The sequence below is a fragment of the Aspergillus fijiensis genome (assembly GCF_003184825.1).
Source record: "Aspergillus fijiensis CBS 313.89 unplaced genomic scaffold BO72scaffold_35, whole genome shotgun sequence".
NCBI lineage: Eukaryota > Fungi > Ascomycota > Eurotiomycetes > Eurotiales > Aspergillaceae > Aspergillus > Aspergillus fijiensis.
The window spans coordinates 135,762-155,967 of record NW_024469011.1 but is presented as its reverse complement, the minus strand read 5'-3'; the positions used below and the strand labels follow the sequence as shown (position 1 = coordinate 155,967).

At 54.7% G+C, this 20,206-nt stretch overlaps 7 protein-coding genes across 7 annotated transcripts; 2 read left to right on the top strand and 5 right to left on the bottom strand.

The window, feature by feature from the left end:
- Positions 1-3: 3 nt before the first annotated feature.
- BO72DRAFT_529192 (intradiol ring-cleavage dioxygenase) lies at positions 4-1,400 on the bottom strand. The gene is made up of 4 exons (XM_040950231.1): positions 1,005-1,400; positions 553-917; positions 391-458; positions 4-308 (listed from the first exon to the last, which is right to left on the bottom strand). The coding sequence occupies exons 1-4, from the start codon at positions 1,253-1,255 to the stop codon at positions 117-119; spliced, it is 876 nt and encodes a 291-aa protein (XP_040799645.1). The 5' UTR covers positions 1,256-1,400; the 3' UTR covers positions 4-116.
- Positions 1,401-1,678: 278 nt separating this feature from the next.
- BO72DRAFT_354212 (tRNA 2'-phosphotransferase) lies at positions 1,679-2,744 on the bottom strand (the record flags this gene model as incomplete). The annotated part of the gene is made up of 2 exons (XM_040940712.1): positions 1,679-2,494; positions 2,640-2,744. Coding segments are annotated over 2 exons (921 nt in total), but the record flags the coding sequence as incomplete, so codon positions are not given.
- A 788-nt stretch (positions 2,745-3,532) lies between these two features.
- BO72DRAFT_432671 (uncharacterized protein) lies at positions 3,533-7,094 on the bottom strand. The gene is made up of 4 exons (XM_040943175.1): positions 6,103-7,094; positions 5,043-6,008; positions 4,901-4,993; positions 3,533-4,855 (listed from the first exon to the last, which is right to left on the bottom strand). Exons 1-4 carry the CDS (start codon positions 6,656-6,658, stop codon positions 3,582-3,584), a joined length of 2,889 nt encoding a protein of 962 aa, XP_040799643.1. The 5' UTR covers positions 6,659-7,094; the 3' UTR covers positions 3,533-3,581.
- Positions 7,095-7,263: 169 nt separating this feature from the next.
- On the top strand, positions 7,264-8,605 carry BO72DRAFT_407756 (Efg1 domain-containing protein). The gene is made up of 2 exons (XM_040942364.1): positions 7,264-7,701; positions 7,805-8,605. Exons 1-2 carry the CDS (start codon positions 7,356-7,358, stop codon positions 8,413-8,415), a joined length of 957 nt encoding a protein of 318 aa, XP_040799642.1. The 5' UTR covers positions 7,264-7,355; the 3' UTR covers positions 8,416-8,605.
- Positions 8,606-9,015: 410 nt separating this feature from the next.
- BO72DRAFT_163477 (F-box domain protein) lies at positions 9,016-11,635 on the bottom strand. Its single transcript, XM_040939331.1, has 2 exons — positions 9,274-11,635; positions 9,016-9,195 (listed from the first exon to the last, which is right to left on the bottom strand). The coding sequence occupies exon 1, from the start codon at positions 11,474-11,476 to the stop codon at positions 9,278-9,280; it is 2,199 nt and encodes a 732-aa protein (XP_040799641.1). The 5' UTR covers positions 11,477-11,635; the 3' UTR covers positions 9,016-9,195; positions 9,274-9,277.
- Positions 11,636-14,749: 3,114 nt separating this feature from the next.
- BO72DRAFT_163415 (uncharacterized protein) lies at positions 14,750-15,549 on the top strand. Its single transcript, XM_040939329.1, has 2 exons — positions 14,750-15,359; positions 15,413-15,549. Exon 1 carries the CDS (start codon positions 14,856-14,858, stop codon positions 15,330-15,332), a length of 477 nt encoding a protein of 158 aa, XP_040799640.1. The 5' UTR covers positions 14,750-14,855; the 3' UTR covers positions 15,333-15,359; positions 15,413-15,549.
- On the bottom strand, positions 15,383-19,236 carry BO72DRAFT_163423 (serine/threonine-protein kinase). Its single transcript, XM_040939330.1, has 4 exons — positions 19,070-19,236; positions 18,813-18,960; positions 15,758-18,714; positions 15,383-15,702 (listed from the first exon to the last, which is right to left on the bottom strand). Exons 1-4 carry the CDS (start codon positions 19,071-19,073, stop codon positions 15,434-15,436), a joined length of 3,378 nt encoding a protein of 1,125 aa, XP_040799639.1. The 5' UTR covers positions 19,074-19,236; the 3' UTR covers positions 15,383-15,433.
- Between the last annotated feature and the right edge of the window lie 970 nt (positions 19,237-20,206).

The following is a 20,206-nucleotide window of genomic DNA, read 5'->3' as shown; positions in this document are numbered from 1 at the left end:
ATAGTTCGGTATCACATCAATCAATATATACAGGAAACCCCCTACTGTCACGCATCGTACTGTACACCCACACCCCACGATATCCACATATTTTTTCCCCGAAGCATCGAAACCGTCTAGCTTGACGCCGACGCCGGCGCCAACTTGACATCATACTGCAACTCAAGACCAGCTTGAGGGTCGCCCTTGCGCTCGACAAAGTCCACGATGAGGGAGTCCTTGACGGCGAAGACCGAGTCATTGGTGAGGTAGGGGTCCTTGCGATCGAAGATCTGCGTGGTGAGGGGTTTGTAGCCCTCGTAGGTGGCCTGCCACACGAAGCGATTAGCTTTGGTTTTCGGGGAGCAACAATCCATCTCCCAGAAGTGGAGTCGGGATGGGTCAACATACAATGATATGAATATGCGCCGGCCGGAACGGATGACGATCCATCAATTCCAGCAATTTCCCCGCGGGACCTACATCCCCACCCAGATTCGTTAGCACATCCATCCATCCATAACCCCCTCTCCCTCACCCTTCCCCCCACCGACAAAGAGAGGTAGAACGAACCATCATCCGGAACGGGATACGGCGTCGGCCGCAAGCAATAAAACGCATACCGGCCGTCGGCGTCGGTGCGGAACTTGCCGCGCAGGTTGAACTCCTCCTGCGCGGGGTCCTGCTGCTCGTACAGGCCGTTGGTGCTGGCCTGCCAGACCTCGACGGTGGCGTCGACGAGCGGCGCCTTGGTGGCGTGGTCGACCACGCGGCCGTGCATGTAGGCCATCTCGCCGCCGGGGGCGGGCGTGCGCACGATCGACTCCCCGTTGGCGCGGAGGGGGGTGTCCGCCCGGAAGAAGGGGCCCAGGATCGCGGTGGCGGTGGGGGCGTCGTGCGCTTCCGCGGCGAGGGTGTAGGTTATTTCGTCGACGAGGCTGGTTTCGTTCGGGGATTTGTTAGTGAGAGTTGGGTTGTAACGGGGAAACGGGGGTAAGGGCATGTTTTAGGTAAAGGCAGCGTACGACTCCAATCCAATCACGTCGGTCACTAATTGCCCTTCATTCCGCTTGTCGTCGCTCATCTGTCCGGCCCAGTTCATGAACTTGACGGCCGCCATCCACTCGTCGACGGTGACCTCGTTCTCGCGGGCGAAGTCGTGGACGTGGCGGATGAGGCCGGTCATCAGTTGGCGGAAACGCGGGGTCGTTTTGGGACCCATCGCGTTGATGACATTGTCGGTGAAGGTGGGGTCGAAGCGGTGGGGGGCCGACATTTTTGCTTTGATCTTCTCTGTCTGCTTCAGGGGTATAGGGCATAGGGTGGGATACGATAGTAACAGGAGAGTTGGGCTAAGTGGTTGAGAGCCAGCTCCGATTATATACTTCTTGCCTGTCAATCAATGTGATGGTCAGCTTTCCTTTCGGCGGCCCCGGATTTGTTGGCTGAGGGAGGGTGATTGGCTTCGGAAGCGGAAGGAACCCCGCCTCTTGTTCCCCCCTAAGTTCGGATTCTCCCTTCCGATACCTAGTAAGTTTCCCCGCAGTTGAACTTCCGATGTCTACCGTAGTCTTACTCTAGCCTACTCAATATGTTCATACGGTAAGTAGTCAAGGTATCCAATTCAATTCTCTATACCAAAAAATCACCTTCCGTCGGATTCCTCCCCCCGCCCCTCTGCCTGCTGCCCCTTCCCCTTCCCCTTAGGATTCCGGCGCCGACTCCACTCCGCCGGCCACTGCTGCACGACCGCCCCACGCTCCCAGATCGTGCCCAGCCGCCGCTCGACCACGGCATCAACCACCTCCAACGGCACCATGCCCTCGATCCCCTCGCTCAGAATGACCCCGTTCTCACTGCGCCAGAACGGACACCCCAGCTGCAGCGCCTTCACCAGATCGATATAGATCAACACCTGCGCATCCCGTCGCATCCCCGAGATCACCTGCCCGTGCCCGCCCCCGCCCCCGCCGACCGCCCCTTCTTCCTTCTGCTCGTGCTGCGACCTCGCCAACACAGCCTCCCGCTCCGGCCCCGTCGCAAAATGCACCTGGTTCCGGCCCATGCACCGCAGGCCCCCGGACTCCAGGATCAACGGCCACGCCCCGTGGAACGTCCCGTGGACGACTGTCGACGGGAGGTTGGAGGTGGTGGGAGTCAGCCGTTCCAAAAGGCCCGCGGCCTCGACGGTCTTGATGCTGTGGCCCTGCGTCGCGCGGATGAGGTAGTGGGTGGGGTCTTGGTCGGTCGTGGCGGCCGCGAGGGCGGTGGCTGTTGCGGTTTCGGTGGTGTCGTTGGTTGTTGTTTGCGGGCTGGTTGTGTCGCCTGCTTGTTCGGCGGTGGATGTAGACTCCACCGCAGTCGTGGGCGTAGACTCCGCCGTAGAGGTGGCTGTAGAAGTAGAAGCAGAAGGAGGGAGATACAACAGCCCGAACCGCTTCTTGTCCGAACTGGCGACCGCGTCCACGATCTCCGGGAAGGTGACTTTCAGGGATTTGAGCTTGCGCCAGGCGAGCTGTCATTTTTCCAACCGGCAGTGGTTAGCTTTCGCATCATCCTTTTTTTTTGTGTGTAAATCAGATCAAAAGAAATCCCAGCGACGCGATGCCCGCCCCAGATCGAAACAATCTAGAGAGGTGGAAAAGGGCAAGCAAACATACCAAATCCCCCACGCTCGCATACCCCTGCGCATCCATCCGCAACCCTTCCTTTTCGGCCGCGTGCCGCAGGATGAACGACATCGCTTTGGAGACGGTGATTTGGCGGCCGGTTTTGGGGTCCTCGTGGCGCGGTTTGCCTCCTCCTCCGCTGCCTCCTCCGCGGCCGCCTTTTTTGTCTTTGCGGTTGTCTTTCTTAGGGGGTTGGGTCGCTGTCGGAGCGTTGGGCGGGGTTTCGTGGGTTGACATGATGCCAAAATCTGTTCTGGGTTTTGGTCTTAGTCTTGGTCTTGGGATTGGGACTGGAGCTGTTGCTGTAGCGGTAGCTGTGGTGCACGCCTGCTGAGGGGGTGGAAAGCGGCTGACTCGGGGCAAGGCGTTGCGAGACTCGAGGCGAAGAGGAGGGCTGTGATTTGCGGATCGATATTTTCGAGTGAATGTAGTCGGGACAGGACTTCCGAGAAGGAGGGAGCGGCTGCTCATGCGGGGTGAAAAAGGGGGTTGAGTCGCTGGTGAAGGTGTGCACTTGCTAACTATCTCTTGTGCGAGGAGTCACAGTCGTGGTGAGGTTGGAATGCACATGTAAGCAAGCGCAAGTAACTGTACGTAGCTTGCTCCACGAATTGTGCTATGCAGGTCTACCCGGTCGGATTTCTTGGATTGACCTGCTCCAAGCAAGATAGAGCCCAACCTTGTGCCTCAAATCTGAAGAATGGGTTGAACTCAATTGCTGCTGGCAAGGGAAACTTTTTCTTCCCCCGGAGAATTTGACATCATCGGCGGGAGGTCCGCCGGCCCACTTTTTGCGCATGGACGGTACCGTCCGGTCTACCTCTACAACCACTTAATCTTCCGGCTCTGGTCTATCGCTATTACCATTGAACAATGCTAATATGGGTATATCACAGATCACGCCCTCACCCCCTCGCACATCATCCCTCCCAATCATCGATCACAAATACAGCTACACTCCGCCACCGGACAGACCTTGTGCTTCGCGAACCACTCGCGCGCATGGTGGGCGTGGAAGCCATGGTTGCAATTGATGCAGAACACAATGAACCGGCGCATCAGCTCCGACTCGCTCGGCCGTCGGTTCTCCGCGCCGCCCGCATCGGCCGCCACGTACGCCTTGGACATGGGATCCGGGGACCCCAGCCAGAGCGTGCAGACGCCGCAGCGCGGCATATGGCGACCGCACCGGGGGCAGACGGTGCCGGACATGGCGGCCGTCCCCAGCGGGTTGCCGGCCGTCGGGTGCACCACCTCGCCCGTGGCGGCCGGCGTGAGCTGCGACGAGGCGTCGTGCTGCGTGAGCGGCCGCGTGCAGTAGTTGCAGGTGAGGCTGATCTGCTGGCGCGGCGGGTCCATCAGCTTGCGGCCGTCCCAGGTCACCGCGAACTTGCGCGAGCCGACGTCGAACCGGGCCCGCTCCAGCTGCAGTTTCCAGCTATTGATCTGCCACCGGTAGGTCTCGCGCCAGGCCTGGAACCGGGCGCGGTACGGCGGGTGGCTGATGAACCGCGGCACCGTGTGGCTCATCGCGAGCACGGCGGTCTGGATGTCGTGGAATTTGTTGATGTAGGACTGGAACAGGTCCATGGCCGAGTGGCCGAGACCCGTGAGCACGACGCCCTCGATGTCGCCCTGTCGAATGACTTCCTGCGTCGCTTCGTGCAGGTACGTGGTGAGGTCGTCGTCTGGAAGCCAGCGCAGGGCGACTTCGATGCGGTACCGCAGAGGCAGCGTGGTCTCCTGGATGACCGAGTTCCAGTCCCCGCGGCTGACCAGCGCTAGGATAGCCCGCGCGTACGGGTCCGTCAGCTCCTTGGCGATCTCAGCGCAGGTCTCCTCCCAGTCCGGGTCGGTGTCGCCTTTCGCAGCGCCGGCAATGGCCATGGCGAGAAGCTTGTGCGCTTGGGCTGGCTCATGGCTTCGTAACGCTAGGTAGGCAAGCTTGGGTTCGTCCTGGAAGATGGCTAACGCGGCGGCCTTGGTGTGCTGCATATCTGCCGAGAGGTTCTTAACGAGCTCTTCTAATTCACGGTATGATTGCGCGGCGCCGCAGATTCGTAGACACAGTCGTCGGTGTTCTGCATAGTCTGTCTCGCAGCCCTTGGTTTCTGGTAGATTCAGCTGCTCGCGAACCAGCTGGACAATCGTCTCGTTGATGTCGGGCGGTGAATCCGAGCTCACGCGTCGAGCTTCCAGGCTCTCCCCTACCCAGTGTTAGTACTGTCATTACCCACTCAAAGCTTTCTTACCCAAATCGCCGTTCCACACGTCGTAGACCCCTAAGTAGTTCAGATCCAATCCGTTGATGATCATCGATTCATTGGAAGAGGCAGACCGCGCACCTAGTCAAATTAGCAGGGCGACAATACCTCCGAGCAGCGTAGAACATACGTTCAATCCAGTCCCAGAATCCCTGGAGCCAAGGGTCATCTGCCAGTATCTTCCTGTTCCGGGCTTCATCAAAAAGATAGCCCTCCTTGCATCGGAGTCTGCTGACGGACAGTAGCGTCAAGGCATCTTCCACGGCAAGAGGATCGCCTGCTGTTCCGAGCGAGATAGCACGCTCCCGGCCCTTTCGACTTGAAAGAGGGCTCTCCGAGTCGTGCTCTGGCGCCCCGGTCTGCACCGATACCCGGTCCCGTACATCGCGCACAATCTCCGCTATGCCGGTCTCCGGGTTGGACGGGGGACTGATCACTTTAAAGTCGGAGTCGTCATCCGACGAACCCCATATCAGGGAACCTTGTGACGAGAGCCGTACAGGCGGCGAGGGAGGTTTGGACGTAAGGATACTGATCTGCCCGGTACCGTTCATAGTGATCGCGCTGGGCTCGTTGCCGGAGCTCATATTGAGGAAGTCAAAGGCCACGACCCTGTCCTCCTCGGCATAGCCACGGGAAGGGTGGTTGAAAGGGCCGACGATGTCCCGCTCATACTTGGTATAAATCTGCTCCGGATAGTTGCGGGCCGAGCCATGTCCCAGCGTCTCGTCCACCGAGGACCGCATCTCATCCGCCATGTATTCCTTGGCTATGTCATAGGTCTTGAGATGACCAGTGTTGGCCAAGGCCGCCAGGCAGCCCCGCTTGGTACGCGAGAAGCGCAGACTCCAGATACTCGACTTGGGAGCGACAACGTTCTTGAACTCCAACGCCGGGCCAGCCTGGCCGGCATCCAGAGGGGTAACCGCCCCCACTGCGGGGGTGATAAAGCGCGAACCGATGCGCCGATCCCAGACACAAATCACCGGATCATTCGTCCCCTGACACGAGGCGATATAGTTCTCATCCAGCCAATTGATAGCCAGATTGTGAACGCAGCGCGTGGGGAACTGTAATGACGGATTTCCAGGACCCTCTGTGCGTGAGAACAAAGATCAGCTCTAAAGACCCCCCAGAAGCCTAGAACAATAGCCAGGTAAAAAGACAAAGACAAAAAAGCAGAAACCCACCTCGAAGATCATAGATCCTCACAAACTGCCCTTTGACACCGGTGACCAGCGTGTCGGGCTGATCCCTGAAGAATTTGATACTGGTGATGGGCTCGGAGCTGGCCAACTTGCGCAGAGGCTCGACGAACCCCTTGGTGGCGGGGGCCTTCATGGTCAGGCGCTGGTTGACGTCCCAGATGTTGAGGCAGAAGTCATTGCGGACGCGGTCCAGGCCGGCGGCCAGCAGGCCGTGGGTGCTGAAGGCGACGGCATTGCAGTAGCGCTGGTGGCGGATGGGGAAGGAGAAGGACTCCTGGGCGTCGCCGGCCATGCGCAGGATGGTCGCGTCGCCCGAGGACTGGCCCACGGCGACCAGGGACTCGTCCATGGGCGACCAGTCGAAGGCCCGGAAGGCGGGCACCTTGGTGTGCGTCGACAGGACCTCATGCTCGAGGCGGCGGTGGCCGTCGAACGCCGTCACACGACACAGGCGGAAGGCCTTGTTCACCACGTCCACGGACAGGAAGCGCTGCTCGCTGGTCGTCGAGGCCGGCGACCACCGAATGGCCGTCTCCATTGCTGCGGTGCGTGCCCGAGCAGGTCCTCCACTCGCGACACCACTTACCCCCTCCCCTTCTGGAAGAGCAGCTAAGCCGATGAAAGTCCGGTTGGCCGATGAGACTGGTCACCGATGATCTAGACTGCCTTTACTCCCGCCTGATGGGTTAGAATGGCGAAGTGTGAAGCAACACTGCTGAAACCGGCAAGCCAAATCTGATGCGTCAACGGCAATCCACAAGTGGAATGGTTGGAGGTGAAGGCCAGGGGTCTAGATGTAGTAGCCCATGGAGGGCGGACTGTGTGAATCGGCCTGACAATCCTACTTGCCCCAGAGACAGCAATGCGCAAGCCTACTGCGCAATCTGCAGGCAGCAGTGGTAAGAATTGCAAGGTCGCGATGCAAGTACACACACTGAAGTACAGTGTGTAGCCGTACAATCATTAAAGTAAAGTAGTCCGAGTAGTTCCAGCCCATGGATTGGATTAACGGAATGGGCGCGTCATGGCACTAAACCGCATATGATTGGCTATGGAGCAAACCTCCTCGGTCCGACCGATGATCCGGACATACTATCAAATCAATCGCCCGATCGAGTAATTTTTTTTCTCTGCAAGCTGGAAATCACGGGCTGGCACTGCAGATTATACCGACCTTCAAAACAGAACCCATTCCTCTTCGCCTTCACAACACCAACAAAAGAAACTCAACCACAATGCCCCGCGAATACCAACCCCACCCGCGCCCCAACAAACGCAAACACAGCGGCGACAACGCAGACGACCACCTCGACGAACCCAGCCACCACAGCGGCCACCATCACCATCCCCACTCCCGCAAAAAAGTCCTTCTCAAGAAAAACCCCGACTTTACCTCCGTGAACGACCTCAAGAAACGCATCCGCGCCGCCAAGCGCCTCCTCGCCAAGCCCGACCTCCCCGCCGATGTGCGCGTCACCCAGGAGCGCGCCCTGTTGGGCTACGAGCGCGATCTCGAGGAAGAGACCAAGAGCCGGGAACGGTCGAAGCTGATCAAGAAGTATCATTTTGTGCGGTTCTTGGGTATGTTTTGCCCCCCCCCCCCCCCTTCCCTTCCCCAACCCCTCGTTCCGTTGCGTGGATATCGGGAAGAAGATTACTGATTTTGTTTTTTGTTTGGGGGTAGAACGCAAGACCGCTACCAAGGAAATCGCCCGGCTCACCCGGAAGGAGAAGGAGATTACCGAGAATACGGCTGGGGTTGATGCCGCGGCGAGGGAGAAGAAGCTCGCGTCCGTGGCGAGGAAGCTGCACGTTGCGCGCGTGAATCTGAACTATACGATCTATTATCCGCTTACGGAGAAGTATATTGCTTTGTATGCGGATGTGAAGAAGAAGAATAAGAAGGCGGAGGATGGGCAGGTTGTTGAGGAGAAAGGTCAAGAAAAGGAGGAGGAGGAGGATGCGGCGGGAGCAGCGGAGAGGTCGTCTGCTATGTGGAAGACGGTGGAGCAGTGTATGAAGGACGGCACCCTGGATCTTCTCCGGGACGGCAAGCTGAACAGCAACCAAGACAAACGATCCAAGGTGGCAGACGCCGGTGCGGCGGATGAGTCGAAGAAGAACAAGAAGACCGCGCGCGAGCACCCCGATTCGCACAAGTCGAGCGCAAGAGCTAAGGGTGAGGATCGGAAACACAAGAAAAAGTCAGCCGCCAAGCAGGATGACTACGAGATGCCGGATGCCGGCAATAATGATGGTGGGGATGAGAGTGACGGCGGATTCTTTGAAATGTGATCGAGTGGCTTCTGGTTGTCAGCGTGATGATGATGATGCATTTGCAGGAGTTGGTCTCTTTTCCCCCTCTCTTTATTCTTTCTTGGGCTACTTCTTCATCTCATACTTGACGAACTATTTCATACCTCGTCAACATACGATACCCAAATTATATCTGTTATGAATTCGCATCACTAAAGGGGTGGGAGGGCCATAATCTGTTTCGCTGTAGTTCATGAACACTCGGTTGAGCTTACTGACCACAGACACTCTACATGAACTACAGACATGTATCAGCACTAAGTCCGATTGGACAGAATCATACGAATATATAATCAATTCGAAACCGAGGAAATGTCCAATCTTCCTTGCTAAATGACCGACAAATAAACCATCCCAGCCCAACTCCAGTGATCTCCGTCCTCCGTCTATCAACATTCGAGAGAAAGCCAGTGTGCGACGCAGTACAACATTTGCAACACCAGTCCTAACTCCCGAGACAAGAACGCCCAATCCAGCGCAAAGGGAACAACATCAGTGGAGAAGGTAGAAGAAAAAGAAAAAAAGGCAATGCCAACAAGACAACCCCATCGGCCCCGTCCGGTGCAAAGCGGATTGTACTGGCTCATCAAGTTCGTATATCGTAGTAGCATGCTCGCCCGATGCGAAAGATGCTTGCAAACGCCCTAGCATGACCAATACCCTGCTACCCGATTCTCCGTTTCGGACACTTTGACGCTCAAATACTGGCACACACCGAGAACAAAAGGTTGCCAGAACCTTTAAGAAAACGTAAAACCCCTCCGGGGCGTGAGCTCGGTGAAGATTGCACGGTTGCAAAACGAGTGTTCAGAATTGAAGAAGTGTGTGCCAGCGAACCTTTTCACATGACTGTGCAGCCAGTGTTGCTGTCTGTGTGGCGACGACGTCCTGCTCCCAGAGCTGAAATGCCTCCGACCCCATATGCGGCGGTCTCTTCGTCGACTTCATTGTAGATTCGTTCCGCCTCGCGGGCTCTGCGTCGTCTCCTGCGCGTTCCAGAGCCGCCGGTCCCCGCCTCTTCGGTCGCGATCATGTATTCGGCCCATTTGCGATCGAGTCGGTTCGCTGCTGCAAGATCACCGCGGAGAACTCGCTTGTTGTGTTCATTCACGGTCATTTGCCAACCATAGAAACACTTGAGGTGGATGATCTCATTCGGATACACAGGGGGAGGGGGAGGAGGCGTGATGGAAGATGTGATCATGGTTGGGGATCCGGGCACCTGGCCTTGATCTACCGTCTGTGCCACAAGCGAGATAGTCTGAGGGGGTTTGCGAGACCGTGGGATGAAGGCGTTGCTTGAGAGCACCTCCTTGACACCAGCCCAGGTCACATTGCCGCAGTCGAACACAACTAATCGCAGACCGATCTGAGGCAGGTTCTCGCCGTAGCCCCTCTTGCGTACACGGAGGCTGGCTTCCATCAGAGTCAGATCAGACACTCGGGTGTTGTCCATCTCAACGGAGCGAAGAGAGAGGCAGTTCTTCATGATCGGAAGGGTTCCTTGGTCACCAAGAAGTTCGCAGTAGCTGATGTTGAGATGCTCGAGACGAGGAGCGCATGGCGACTTGGCAAGCTCGATGAGGGTATGGTTGGAGAGCCGAGTCAGCTCTTCGAGTTCAAGGTGAGTAAGACAAGGGGTTGTCTGAATGATAGGGATAACGGAGTCATCAGTGAGCTCGGAGCAGTGGGAGAGCTGCAGTCCCTGCAAGTTGGGCACGTTCCAGGCAAGACTCTTCACACCCTGGTCGGTGAGATCGGGACACTGGTGAATATCCAGATGCTTGAGTCGTCGAGGAGGGACGATCGGACGATCCAGCAACACGTCTATTTCCGGGTCCACGCCATGCATTAGAGCCTTCAAACTCTCGTCGGTAAGGTCAGTCCGGCTGATTATCAACCGATCCAGGGTGTTTCGCTCGAATAACTCCGCAGCAAACTCGACATCGTCGAAACCACGGATCTCGCTGGCTCGCAGATCCCTCAACTTCGGACAGGCAACCACCACTTTCTTCAGCCCAGAGGTATCAACACCAGTGCACCAAGAGACGTTGAGGATCTCCAACTGCGGACATGATTGGGCAATTATCTTCATGGCGGAGTTGGTGACGGTGAGTAGTCCTGACAGGTTGATGTATTCTAGACGGGGGTTCCGCAGCAAGAAATAGTGGATCGTGGACTTGTCAACACGGCATCCTTCCAGGGAGAAATTGACCACATTTCGACAGAGATCGGTGATTCGTTCACCATCCGTCCGCCATTGGTCCTTGAGCTGAACACAGCCTCGCAAGTTCAGATCCCGAACGAATGGACCCCCAGAAGTCATCAGTTTCACCAGACCTTCGCTAGGAATGTCGCGGTAATAGTCCGTTGTGTCGACTTCCCTCCAGAGCTGCCCATCGTAGCACATCTTATTCCACGCCTTGGAGACCGCGGAACAGCGGACAATCTCTCTTGGATTGAGGTACCGGAAAACGCGCATCTTGAGTTCGTCCGGCAAACTGCCCCAGAAGTCGAAAACCTTCGGTTTCGGTGACGGCTGGGCAACGGTAGGTTCACTCGTGACGTCTGCCATGCTGATCGCCAATCCACGGGAACCAGGTCGCAGGTCTTGAGGCAGAGGGATTGTCTTCGATTGAGAAGCATTGAGAGATTCAGAGGGAACCGCCCGGATGCGAGCAGCACCGTCGAAATAGTCGGTCTGAGGGGCCGTGGCCCCGGGGGTCACAGACTGAGCATTGAGCCCCCCGTACAGTTGCGATGAACTCCCATTGCCCAAGCAAGGTGAATAGGCCGTTTGCGAGAGCGAGATGCAGGACAGGGAGGCCTTTCCATCGCGGCGATATCCCGTGAAAGCGGATCGGCCGCGCCTGGTCAGACTCGGGCTGGACGAGATGCGTTGGAGGTTTTGAAGCAATTTATGACGACCCTTGAGTTTCGGTGGTTGTTCCAGTGGGATCTGACCAGTCGACGAAGCCGGACTCGATGGCGAAGGGCTCTCAGACGTCGATCTGATGTCGTCGGGGATTGCGGTAGCCATGACGGCAATGCGCTTTAGGGCTCTTTGCGGAATACTTCTCGTCGTCAATCGAGGGAGGTCCTAGATAAATGTGGTGACACAACGGTATGAACGATCAATGCGACCGAATGCTTTTCAGCGCCAGAACGCAAAATGCCAGACAGAAGAAGGAATCCTAAATGCTCATAATGACTCCAGCCAGCCGGTCCGTGAGAAGGTTATCTTATCGATTGGCGATAACCGCGATGGTAGACACGCCCCGAGGAGCAGAAAAAACGCCAAACCTCCGTTCCTGCGGATGGACAGGCTGATTGCTCGGGTTGAGAAAGAAGAAAAAGGATGAAAGGGGGGTGGGATCACCTGAGCAGCAAAGCAGCAGCAGCAAGCGACGGGAAGGTGGAGGTGGGTTGTCGAGTTGAAGGTTGTCGTTCCGATTGTACCATGGGACTTGACGACCGCGTAACCCGGGGGCCCGAAGCAAGAGCCAGCACCAGCCTGGCCTGCGACCGAAAAGTCAAGAGAGCGACCAGTTGAGTTCAGTTGTAGACGTCACGCAAGCATCATCCACAATAATCCAGGAGGAAGAGAAGTGTCAACGCAACCGGAAATCTTGCGTTGAGTTGACTGGAGCGAATTTTGTAGGAGGGCGGGGAGGGAGGGGAGGGAGGGAAGGGAAGAAAGGGAGAGAGAATACAGGAGGACTCGATCGGATCTTGTAGGATATACTCCGTCGTAGGTAAGTACGAGTAGGAAAAATAGAGAACAGTAAATTACTGTTCGTTTGTAGTGTGTCAGAGACAAGAAGACAGGAGAGAAAGAGAAGGAAGATTGTCAATCCCGACTATAGAATCACGTAAGGTAAGGTCTGGTCAGCCGACAGAAAGGGCGAGCCACACGGGTCTTTAATGGTCTTTAATGTTGACCGAAATATAATTGCTCGGAGGGAGTGGCTGTGACAAACAGAAAAGAGTCGAACAATGATAAGGCTGCGAATAATAGCACTGGTCGACAAACCCATACCCTCCATTCTTACCCCACAGGTGTGTGTGAGAGAGACAGAGAGTGTTTCTCTTATCGGGGGGTGTGGACGGATTCTCACTTATCGATTAGCGATTAGCTCGCCCCACTTGGTCTGTGACAGTTCAGTCACCGTTATTACCGGGTCAGATGGCAGGTCTGCGATCAGGAGGTGGCCAGGCATGACTTATTCACATTCGAGATAGACAAGAAGATAACAATAACCAAAACTTCAATCAGCAATGGTCATCTGGCACACCATCGGATTAACCCTCGCAGTCAAGAACAAGCAAGTGTTGATCTCAGCGATATGTCCGTCAGACCGAGCAATTACGGTACCCGCAAGTACGGGCGGGCCGTATGGTACATGTCCATGTCCATGTCCCGATGGAGAACGAAACAAATGCCTCGTCTCCTCCAGTCCAGTCCAGTCCAGGCCACAGACAAAAACAAATAGCCATCACAATTGATAGTGGAGGAGCCTATTCCCTGTTCCTCGTCCGCAACTATGGAATGATTGGGCAACAGTCCGATTAACAGACTGGGCTATTCTTGACAATTCTCCTACCCACCCACCTACTGTATGTAAACACTCCATTTCCATGCATACACCAGCCACTTCGCTGCATTGATGGATTGACATTTAAACCTCCTCCTCCTCCTCCTTCCTCGACACCACCACCACCACCACCACAGAACCCCTCAAACACTCCAAGTAATATGACCCATCCCCAAAACACACCATCATCGCATCGCATCGCCTCCTCCCTCCATTCCCAACCAACAACATCAGAAACACACTCCACAGCAATCCAACCCACAAAACAAACCAGCCAAGCCCATCCCCACACTTCAGAGGCAAATAACTTAGCGTAAGCAAGCAAACACACACACACACACACACACACACACACACACACACACACACACACAACTCCCGAAAACTCCGACTAAGCCGGGAAATCGGATCACTTGCACCAGACAGTAGCAGTAGCAACAAGGGAAATAAGGAAATTCAGCCGGCTTCAGGTTCCGATTCCGGTTTCCCCCCTTTCCTCCCCTGCAGCGTGACAAGGCTTGGAGATTGAGCTGCCAGTTCGGATCGAAGATATTTGGCAAGTACTGTAGATCCACGAATGCAGTGCAGAGCGTAGGACTAGTTGTACAGTAACTACGGAGACAATACTCATAGTTGGAAAACTACATATACTCTAGTGGAAGAACAAAGTTCACATCCGGAAGAAGTACCTGTCACTCATACGCATACGAGTAACAAGCCCCGACCAGGAAAAAAAAAAAAAAGAAACCTAAGGGGAACTTCCGACCACCGAGCCTAGTGGAAGGGGGAATCAAAAGAGCCTACCTAGGGAGGGGGAACCTGAAGGGAGGGAGGGGGGGGGGGCGTGGGGAACTTGAACCCGGAATGAATGCCCACCACCTCCGTTCAGTGAATCAGTGCCTCCAGATTGTTTGCCTCCTCCTCCTCCTCCTCCTCCTCCTCCTCCTGTTTGTACGAGGAAAACAAACGCCACCCAAAAGCGGAGAACTGGCTTTTGCGTCCACGGCCACGCCTCCACAGTACCTATCTCACTGGCTCTGACTGAAACTTTTTTTTGGTGGCCGCGGCTGGCTGCCTCTTTGTTCCTTGAGAGTCGACGAGGCGGATTGTTGAAACTTGAGGGGGGGGGAAGCTGGTTGCCTCCAGGTTTCTCTACATGTAACTACAATACGTACGTACTTGGTAGACTTACTGGGTTGGGTAATTCAAGGTCGGTCATTCCGCTTTCCAGGTATGATTGATCAGAGGTCGAAAGACGTCGAATGGTTCTGTTAGGAGGGAAAAAAACATTCCTGGCACTTTCTAACTCACGGCCGGGGCCTCTTCGTCCCTCATCTTTAAGCCAAGTGCTTGCTGCCATGGATCGATCCAATTGGAACTTGGAAACCTGTCTCCCACATGGCAACAAGCCAAGACCACTGCACCCACCCCATAATACACTTAGCCAGTGGCCCAGTGCGAGCTCTAGGCTACCTAGTAATTCACCACCCTAACCAACTTGGCTAAGTGCCGCCGTTTTAGTAGAATTAGATTAATATACCAACGGACTAGCCCCAGTTCCCCCGCTTCCATCCCCCGCACTTTGGTCTCGAACAGATACTCACTACGATAAGAAGCAAAGGAAAAAAGCGTCAATGCGACACAGTTCAACCACCTAGTGCCTTCTCCAAGATGTCTTACAGTCCTGTCACAATGACTACTATCATGTCTCATCTCTGTGTATTGGTCTGTCTCACTGTCTATCATGACTGTAACCCAATTGCAGGAAGCTTAATTTACCCTGTTCTGTTCCACAGCATATGAAATTCCAATGCCGTTGCGACGATGGGTATCAACACAAGAAAAAAAAAATCAACCAAGTTCATCCAATACATGCTGTTCTCTGCCCATGTTTTGTTCCCAGGCCATGCACGCAAAATAGCTATCGAATCCGGTCAGAACCAAATTGCAAAGTTAAACAAAGAGTATCTTCTTTCTAGACAAAGAGAAGAATTATATGATGATGATAATGATGATGATGATGATGGTGTTGGTGATAGTGATGGTGACCATGGGTTTTCTCAGCCGCTTAGACCTTCTATACACACTGACCACTTCAAGCACTGTGATCCACGACATCCAAAGACGCCATGTATCCTGGGTCCATTCGTGGTTGCTCCTCTCATGGGAGCCGCACGATTTCACCAGTGTAAAGGATGCTTTTTATGTTTCAAGGCGGCTGAGTTCGTGTCCTCCGCACCTCCAATCGCTCCGAGCGACAACAATCGAGGTCGTTGCATTCCGATTATCCATGTAGAATGAAGGCGAAAGTGAATGGAAACAGTTGCTGTATGTATAATCCAAGATGATAATTCGTTATGTATCGCTGACTCAGAGAAAAGACCACTTGCCCCGTGCATCGCTCAGTCGTCCGCCATCCACGGGTGCTCTAAGACTTCGCTGACAGTCAACCGATTGTCGACATCTCGGTCAAGCATTCTTCGAATCAGGTCGATGCAATCCTCGGAGAAGGGCAAGAACGGAACCCGAAGGGGGTGGTCGAGGATTTCGTCGACATTGTAGAAGGGGTTTTCCTTGTAGACGATGGTATACAGGAGAATACCCAGAGCCCAGATGTCTTGCTCTTTCCCGCGATAGGATTTGCCCTGAAGGACTTCGGGTGCGGCATAATCTGCAATGGTGTCAGAAAATCGAAATCAAAGGGCGGTGTTGCTGGTAAAACCTACCAATTGTGCCTACAAAGACATCGAAAGGCCCGTTCTTGATATAAGCGGCACTTCCAAAGTCGATCAGCTTGATTCGCCCCTCACCGTCCAAGATGACATTCTCATCCTTGATGTCCCGATGAACCACAAGGGCTTTGGTATGCAGATGATGAATGGCAGACACGACCTGTCGAAAGATATTCTGGCACTCTGACTCATCCATGTTGACCTTCAGTTCGATGTAGTCAAACAGATCCATGCCGGGCAGGCCATGCGGGGTCATCTCAATGTAATAGTTGATGTCGTCCTCAAAGAAACCTTCCATTTCCACAATGTTAGGGTGCTTCAGCCCGTCTCGCCGAAGGAAGTCCAATACGTGGATCTCTAGCGGAACAGTTCCTAGACGACGGTCCCGAGTCCATGTATCAACAAGGATCCGCTTCTTGGTGACATACTTCAAGACAACTTTCTTCGTGGGGATCTTCTTCAGGCGGGCAAGTTTGACTTCTCCGTAGGCTCCTTGACCCATCTCCTCCAAGATAGTATAATCGGCAATGGTACGTTTCTTCGGTGTTTCTTTCGCGCTGGTCGGCCTCACTTCGGGCACCGGCTGAACAGGCTTGTCTGTCAACGGCTGGGAAGCAGCTTCGCTCAGCTGCTGGCTCAGGGTGGACGTGGGTATTTGGCTCTCAACCGACGTCTGTTCATTTATATAAGGATGCGGGCTAGAGATCGGCGTTGGCGTGCCTGACACAAGGACTGCGGAAGGGCTCTCAGCGCCAGACGGCACCGATTCGAGGGGGGATGGGATGTTGGACCTCGGGGCTGCTGAGTGGATGTGACGTGAATACGTCACCCACAAAGCATACACGAGTTCGGTGACTGCGATAGGAGCGTCATGCTCGGAATCTGATTCATTGACCTCCTCAATAGATTCTTTCCGCGGCTTGGTGAAGATGGTGCCGCTCTTGGCCACCCGCAATTGAACGTCGACCGCTATTGAGGACCCGTCGCGATGGGTGGCCGCAAGTCCAGATGGCTCTAGTAGAACGGAAACAACATGAGCTTTTCCGCCGTCCCGGAGGATTGACAAGGTTCGTGCTCTGCGGAAACTGGGTTCAGGAATCACGATGCCGTCCACAAGAGGAACCCGTTCCTCCTCGACAAGCACGTTCAACAAGTCATCGAAACCAGGTATCAAGTCATTGATGTGCAGGCCCTCGGGCCGCTCATGACCAAAGAGCGCTGCGGAGAACACAGAATTGGAGCTGACAATCTTCAAAGTCGACGAGGATAGGACCATCATGCCCGCAACATGAGGAAAGCTCGATATCCGAAGAGACCTGTTTCCTTCTCCTTTGGTAACTATGGTGGGAATGCAGATACCGGCAGTTGTGCGAGAAGCAAAGTATTTGGTCTCAGCCACTTTCGTGAGGCCTGTGCGCATGGAGCCAGCCAGACAGTCCTCAGGAAGGCGAGGCAGGAGTTCTGTAATCCGTTCTCCGGGCTTCACCGCACCGTGACCCCAGATCTTGTCCACATCACCGTCGACCTTCACGATATCCCAAGACTCGTTGCAAGTGACTGTCACGACATCCTCTTGAATCTCCTCGATAACCCAAATCAAGCCCCCTCGTTTCTCCATCACCCAGATGCTAGCGGACCCTGTTTTGCCGTCGCGCTTCTTGATAGGCACAACATCCCCACAAAGAAGCACCCCGCGGGATTTGGTCGGAGGGTGGTTCAACTGTCTCGTGCTAGAGCCATAGCCATCGTCGGTCTGCGCTCTCCGGGGAGGCCTTGCTCGAGAAGGCGGTTTACTCAGCAGCTGTGCTGTCACACCGTTGCCCATTCCCATTGATTTGGTATTTGCGGGCTTGGAACGCGTTCGTTCCGGCGAGGATTTGAGCTTTGCCGCCGCTTCAGTGCAAGGGTCCCGTAATTTGGATTCAATCCAATCCCGCCGGTCTTCTTGTACGACTTCCAGTATACTTAGTTTGCGGAGTTCCCCTTGGGTGACACCGAATATGAGACACGAGATATCATTCGCTGCCAAGATAGTCCACGGCTCCTGCGATTCGGTCCGGAACACGGCCTGCGATGCTGGTGTCCACTTGCTGCTGTGGGTATGTAGCACAGGCACGGGAAATCCGTATCCAAAGGTTGAGGAGCTGGTTGGAGAAAAGGGGTCGGTGGTTGTATAGGGTGCTAGAGTCTCCATCAGCTTGCCCCGGATAGCGGTAGAACCGATTTCGGTGTTAGTACGTTTTTTAATGCTTACGCGCCTAGATGAAGAGTGTGACCTCAACAACTCCTCCTCCTGCTGCGATCTCGGGTCATCCGCTCCCTGCCCTGAGTAGCGCAATTGAGCCCCCATCGAGCCATATTCCGCAGGTCTCTCTCCAAACCTGCCGGATGCAAGTTGAGGGTCTGTAAAAGCTCTCTCAAAGATGTTATCACTATCCACATTAGCAGGGCCGGTTTGCGGACCACGCGTCAAACCTGCGAAGTGAAATCGGTCTTCCTTGGCTAATACATTCGTTCTTGTCGAGATATCCACCACGCTCTGCGTATCCGAGTCACCGCCAGCGCGGCCTTGTACAGCAGCCAATGCAGGGCTATTGCCGGTAGCCCAGCCGAAGCGGTCGCGCATGAAATCGATCGACCTCTTCAAGATATTGTGCCGATTGTGAAGCAACTCCTCCGATTTCTGAGCAAACGAGAACGAATGCAGCGACTCGCAAGGGAAGCGATGGAGGTCCTCCAGGGTCTCAATGTCGTCACTGGCAAAAAGGCGAGTGGGATGGGCTCGGGACGAGGAGGCGGAACGCGGGGAAGGTGAATGACTGCGCGAAGCCACTGGCCCAAGCGACGAGGCGGAAATGTTCGGAAGGGTAAATGCTCGCGATGAAGGTTGTTGACGTATGCGATCTAGACCTGATGGGCCAAGTCCATGTTCATGATCCAGCAGAGAAGATCTGTGAAGGGAGTTTTGAAATCTCTTTTTAGTCCCTATCTGCGGATTTGCACTAATGCAGAAAGCTGCTGCCGGACAATGCAAGGGTCGGCCACCTACCTCGAGAGATGGTCGAAGTTGGACGAGACACTCTCCGCGGAGTATCTCATTGAATCATCGGTATGGGTCGAGAGGCGTCTGATGAAGTGATCCGACTGAGGCGACTGTGAAAGGGGTCCCAACGGAGACGATAACGGACTTGGATCATCTAGAAATCCTCAGCGCGAGGTTAGCTGCATGTCTTTCACTTTCTGAGTCCCTTCTCTCGTCTCTGCTTCCCTGCCCCCTCCTTATCTTTGGTTTGAGTCGTTGTCTACCCATTCAGAAGCATTGATCCCGGGATGGGGAATGAAGTGGCTGAATTGTTCCGAGATGCATGACGAAAAATGTGGATAATGAGCGGCAGTGTCGGTCGTTCCGATATGGGAGTCTTAGTGACTGGCCAGAAAGTCGCTTGGCATTCTTTTGTTTGGTGGCGCATTCACACTTCGCTTCGAGAATCACTGCCGATTTGGAGCTCGGGGCTGGGCGCTTTGGGGGATCGACAATCGTCGTTCGTATACACCTACCACATACGCTTCTCGGAACCAGGAACTTTCACATGCCGATGCTGATACAACTGAAGTGGGCAGGCAGGAGGGCTCGCAATGCTAGGAAAGGACACGGGGACAAGAAGAGGATGGGAAAGCGTGGAGAAACCTGGGACCTGGGAGACTAACCGTCAAGATCGTAAGACGAAGAACCCATATTTCCCCAAGATGGTGATAATTGTAGAAAAGACAGCACCGATCGGACCGATTGATAACAAGCGGTTCAACCCGGCGCACCTGGCAGGAATAACGAATAGAGAACTAGGGTGCGAAGAACAATGTTGTTTATTGCTACATGGGATCACAACATGTGAAACATGGAAAAGATTGTTCTCTTTTCGGGGAGATCAGGGAGGTGGGTAGGAGAAGGATGAGGAGGAGGAGGGGGGGGGGGGGAGAAGGGTGAGTTGTAGGAGAAGGAGAGGTGAATTGATAGGAAATTTTTCTTGCGCGGGTTTGTCCTGCAGACGGGGGTGGGTGGAGGGTGCGTTGGAAGTTTGACGTGTTACTGCGAGGGACAATAGATTTTTTTCTTTGCACAGGATGATCGAAGGCCTCCTCCCGTCCACGCCTTGAGTGCAATCGGGTGAAGGACTATGCAGCAATTCGATCAGTTGTTGCTGCAGTAGAATGAATTGGTAAGGGGTGGTTTAAAAGGAAGGTGAGGAGGTCAGAAAAAATTGTCAGCGGACTGCGGGCGGAAGGACAAGAGGGCAGCTGCCTCGTGAGGTCACAGGTACCATACACCTGCGAACGAGGGCGTGCACGCGGGGAAGAAGAAGAGTGAGGTAAAAGAGAGGGGGAGAAGAGGGGGAGGGGAGGGAAGGGGAGAGGGGAGAGAAGGAAGGATGTAAGTATGTCGGT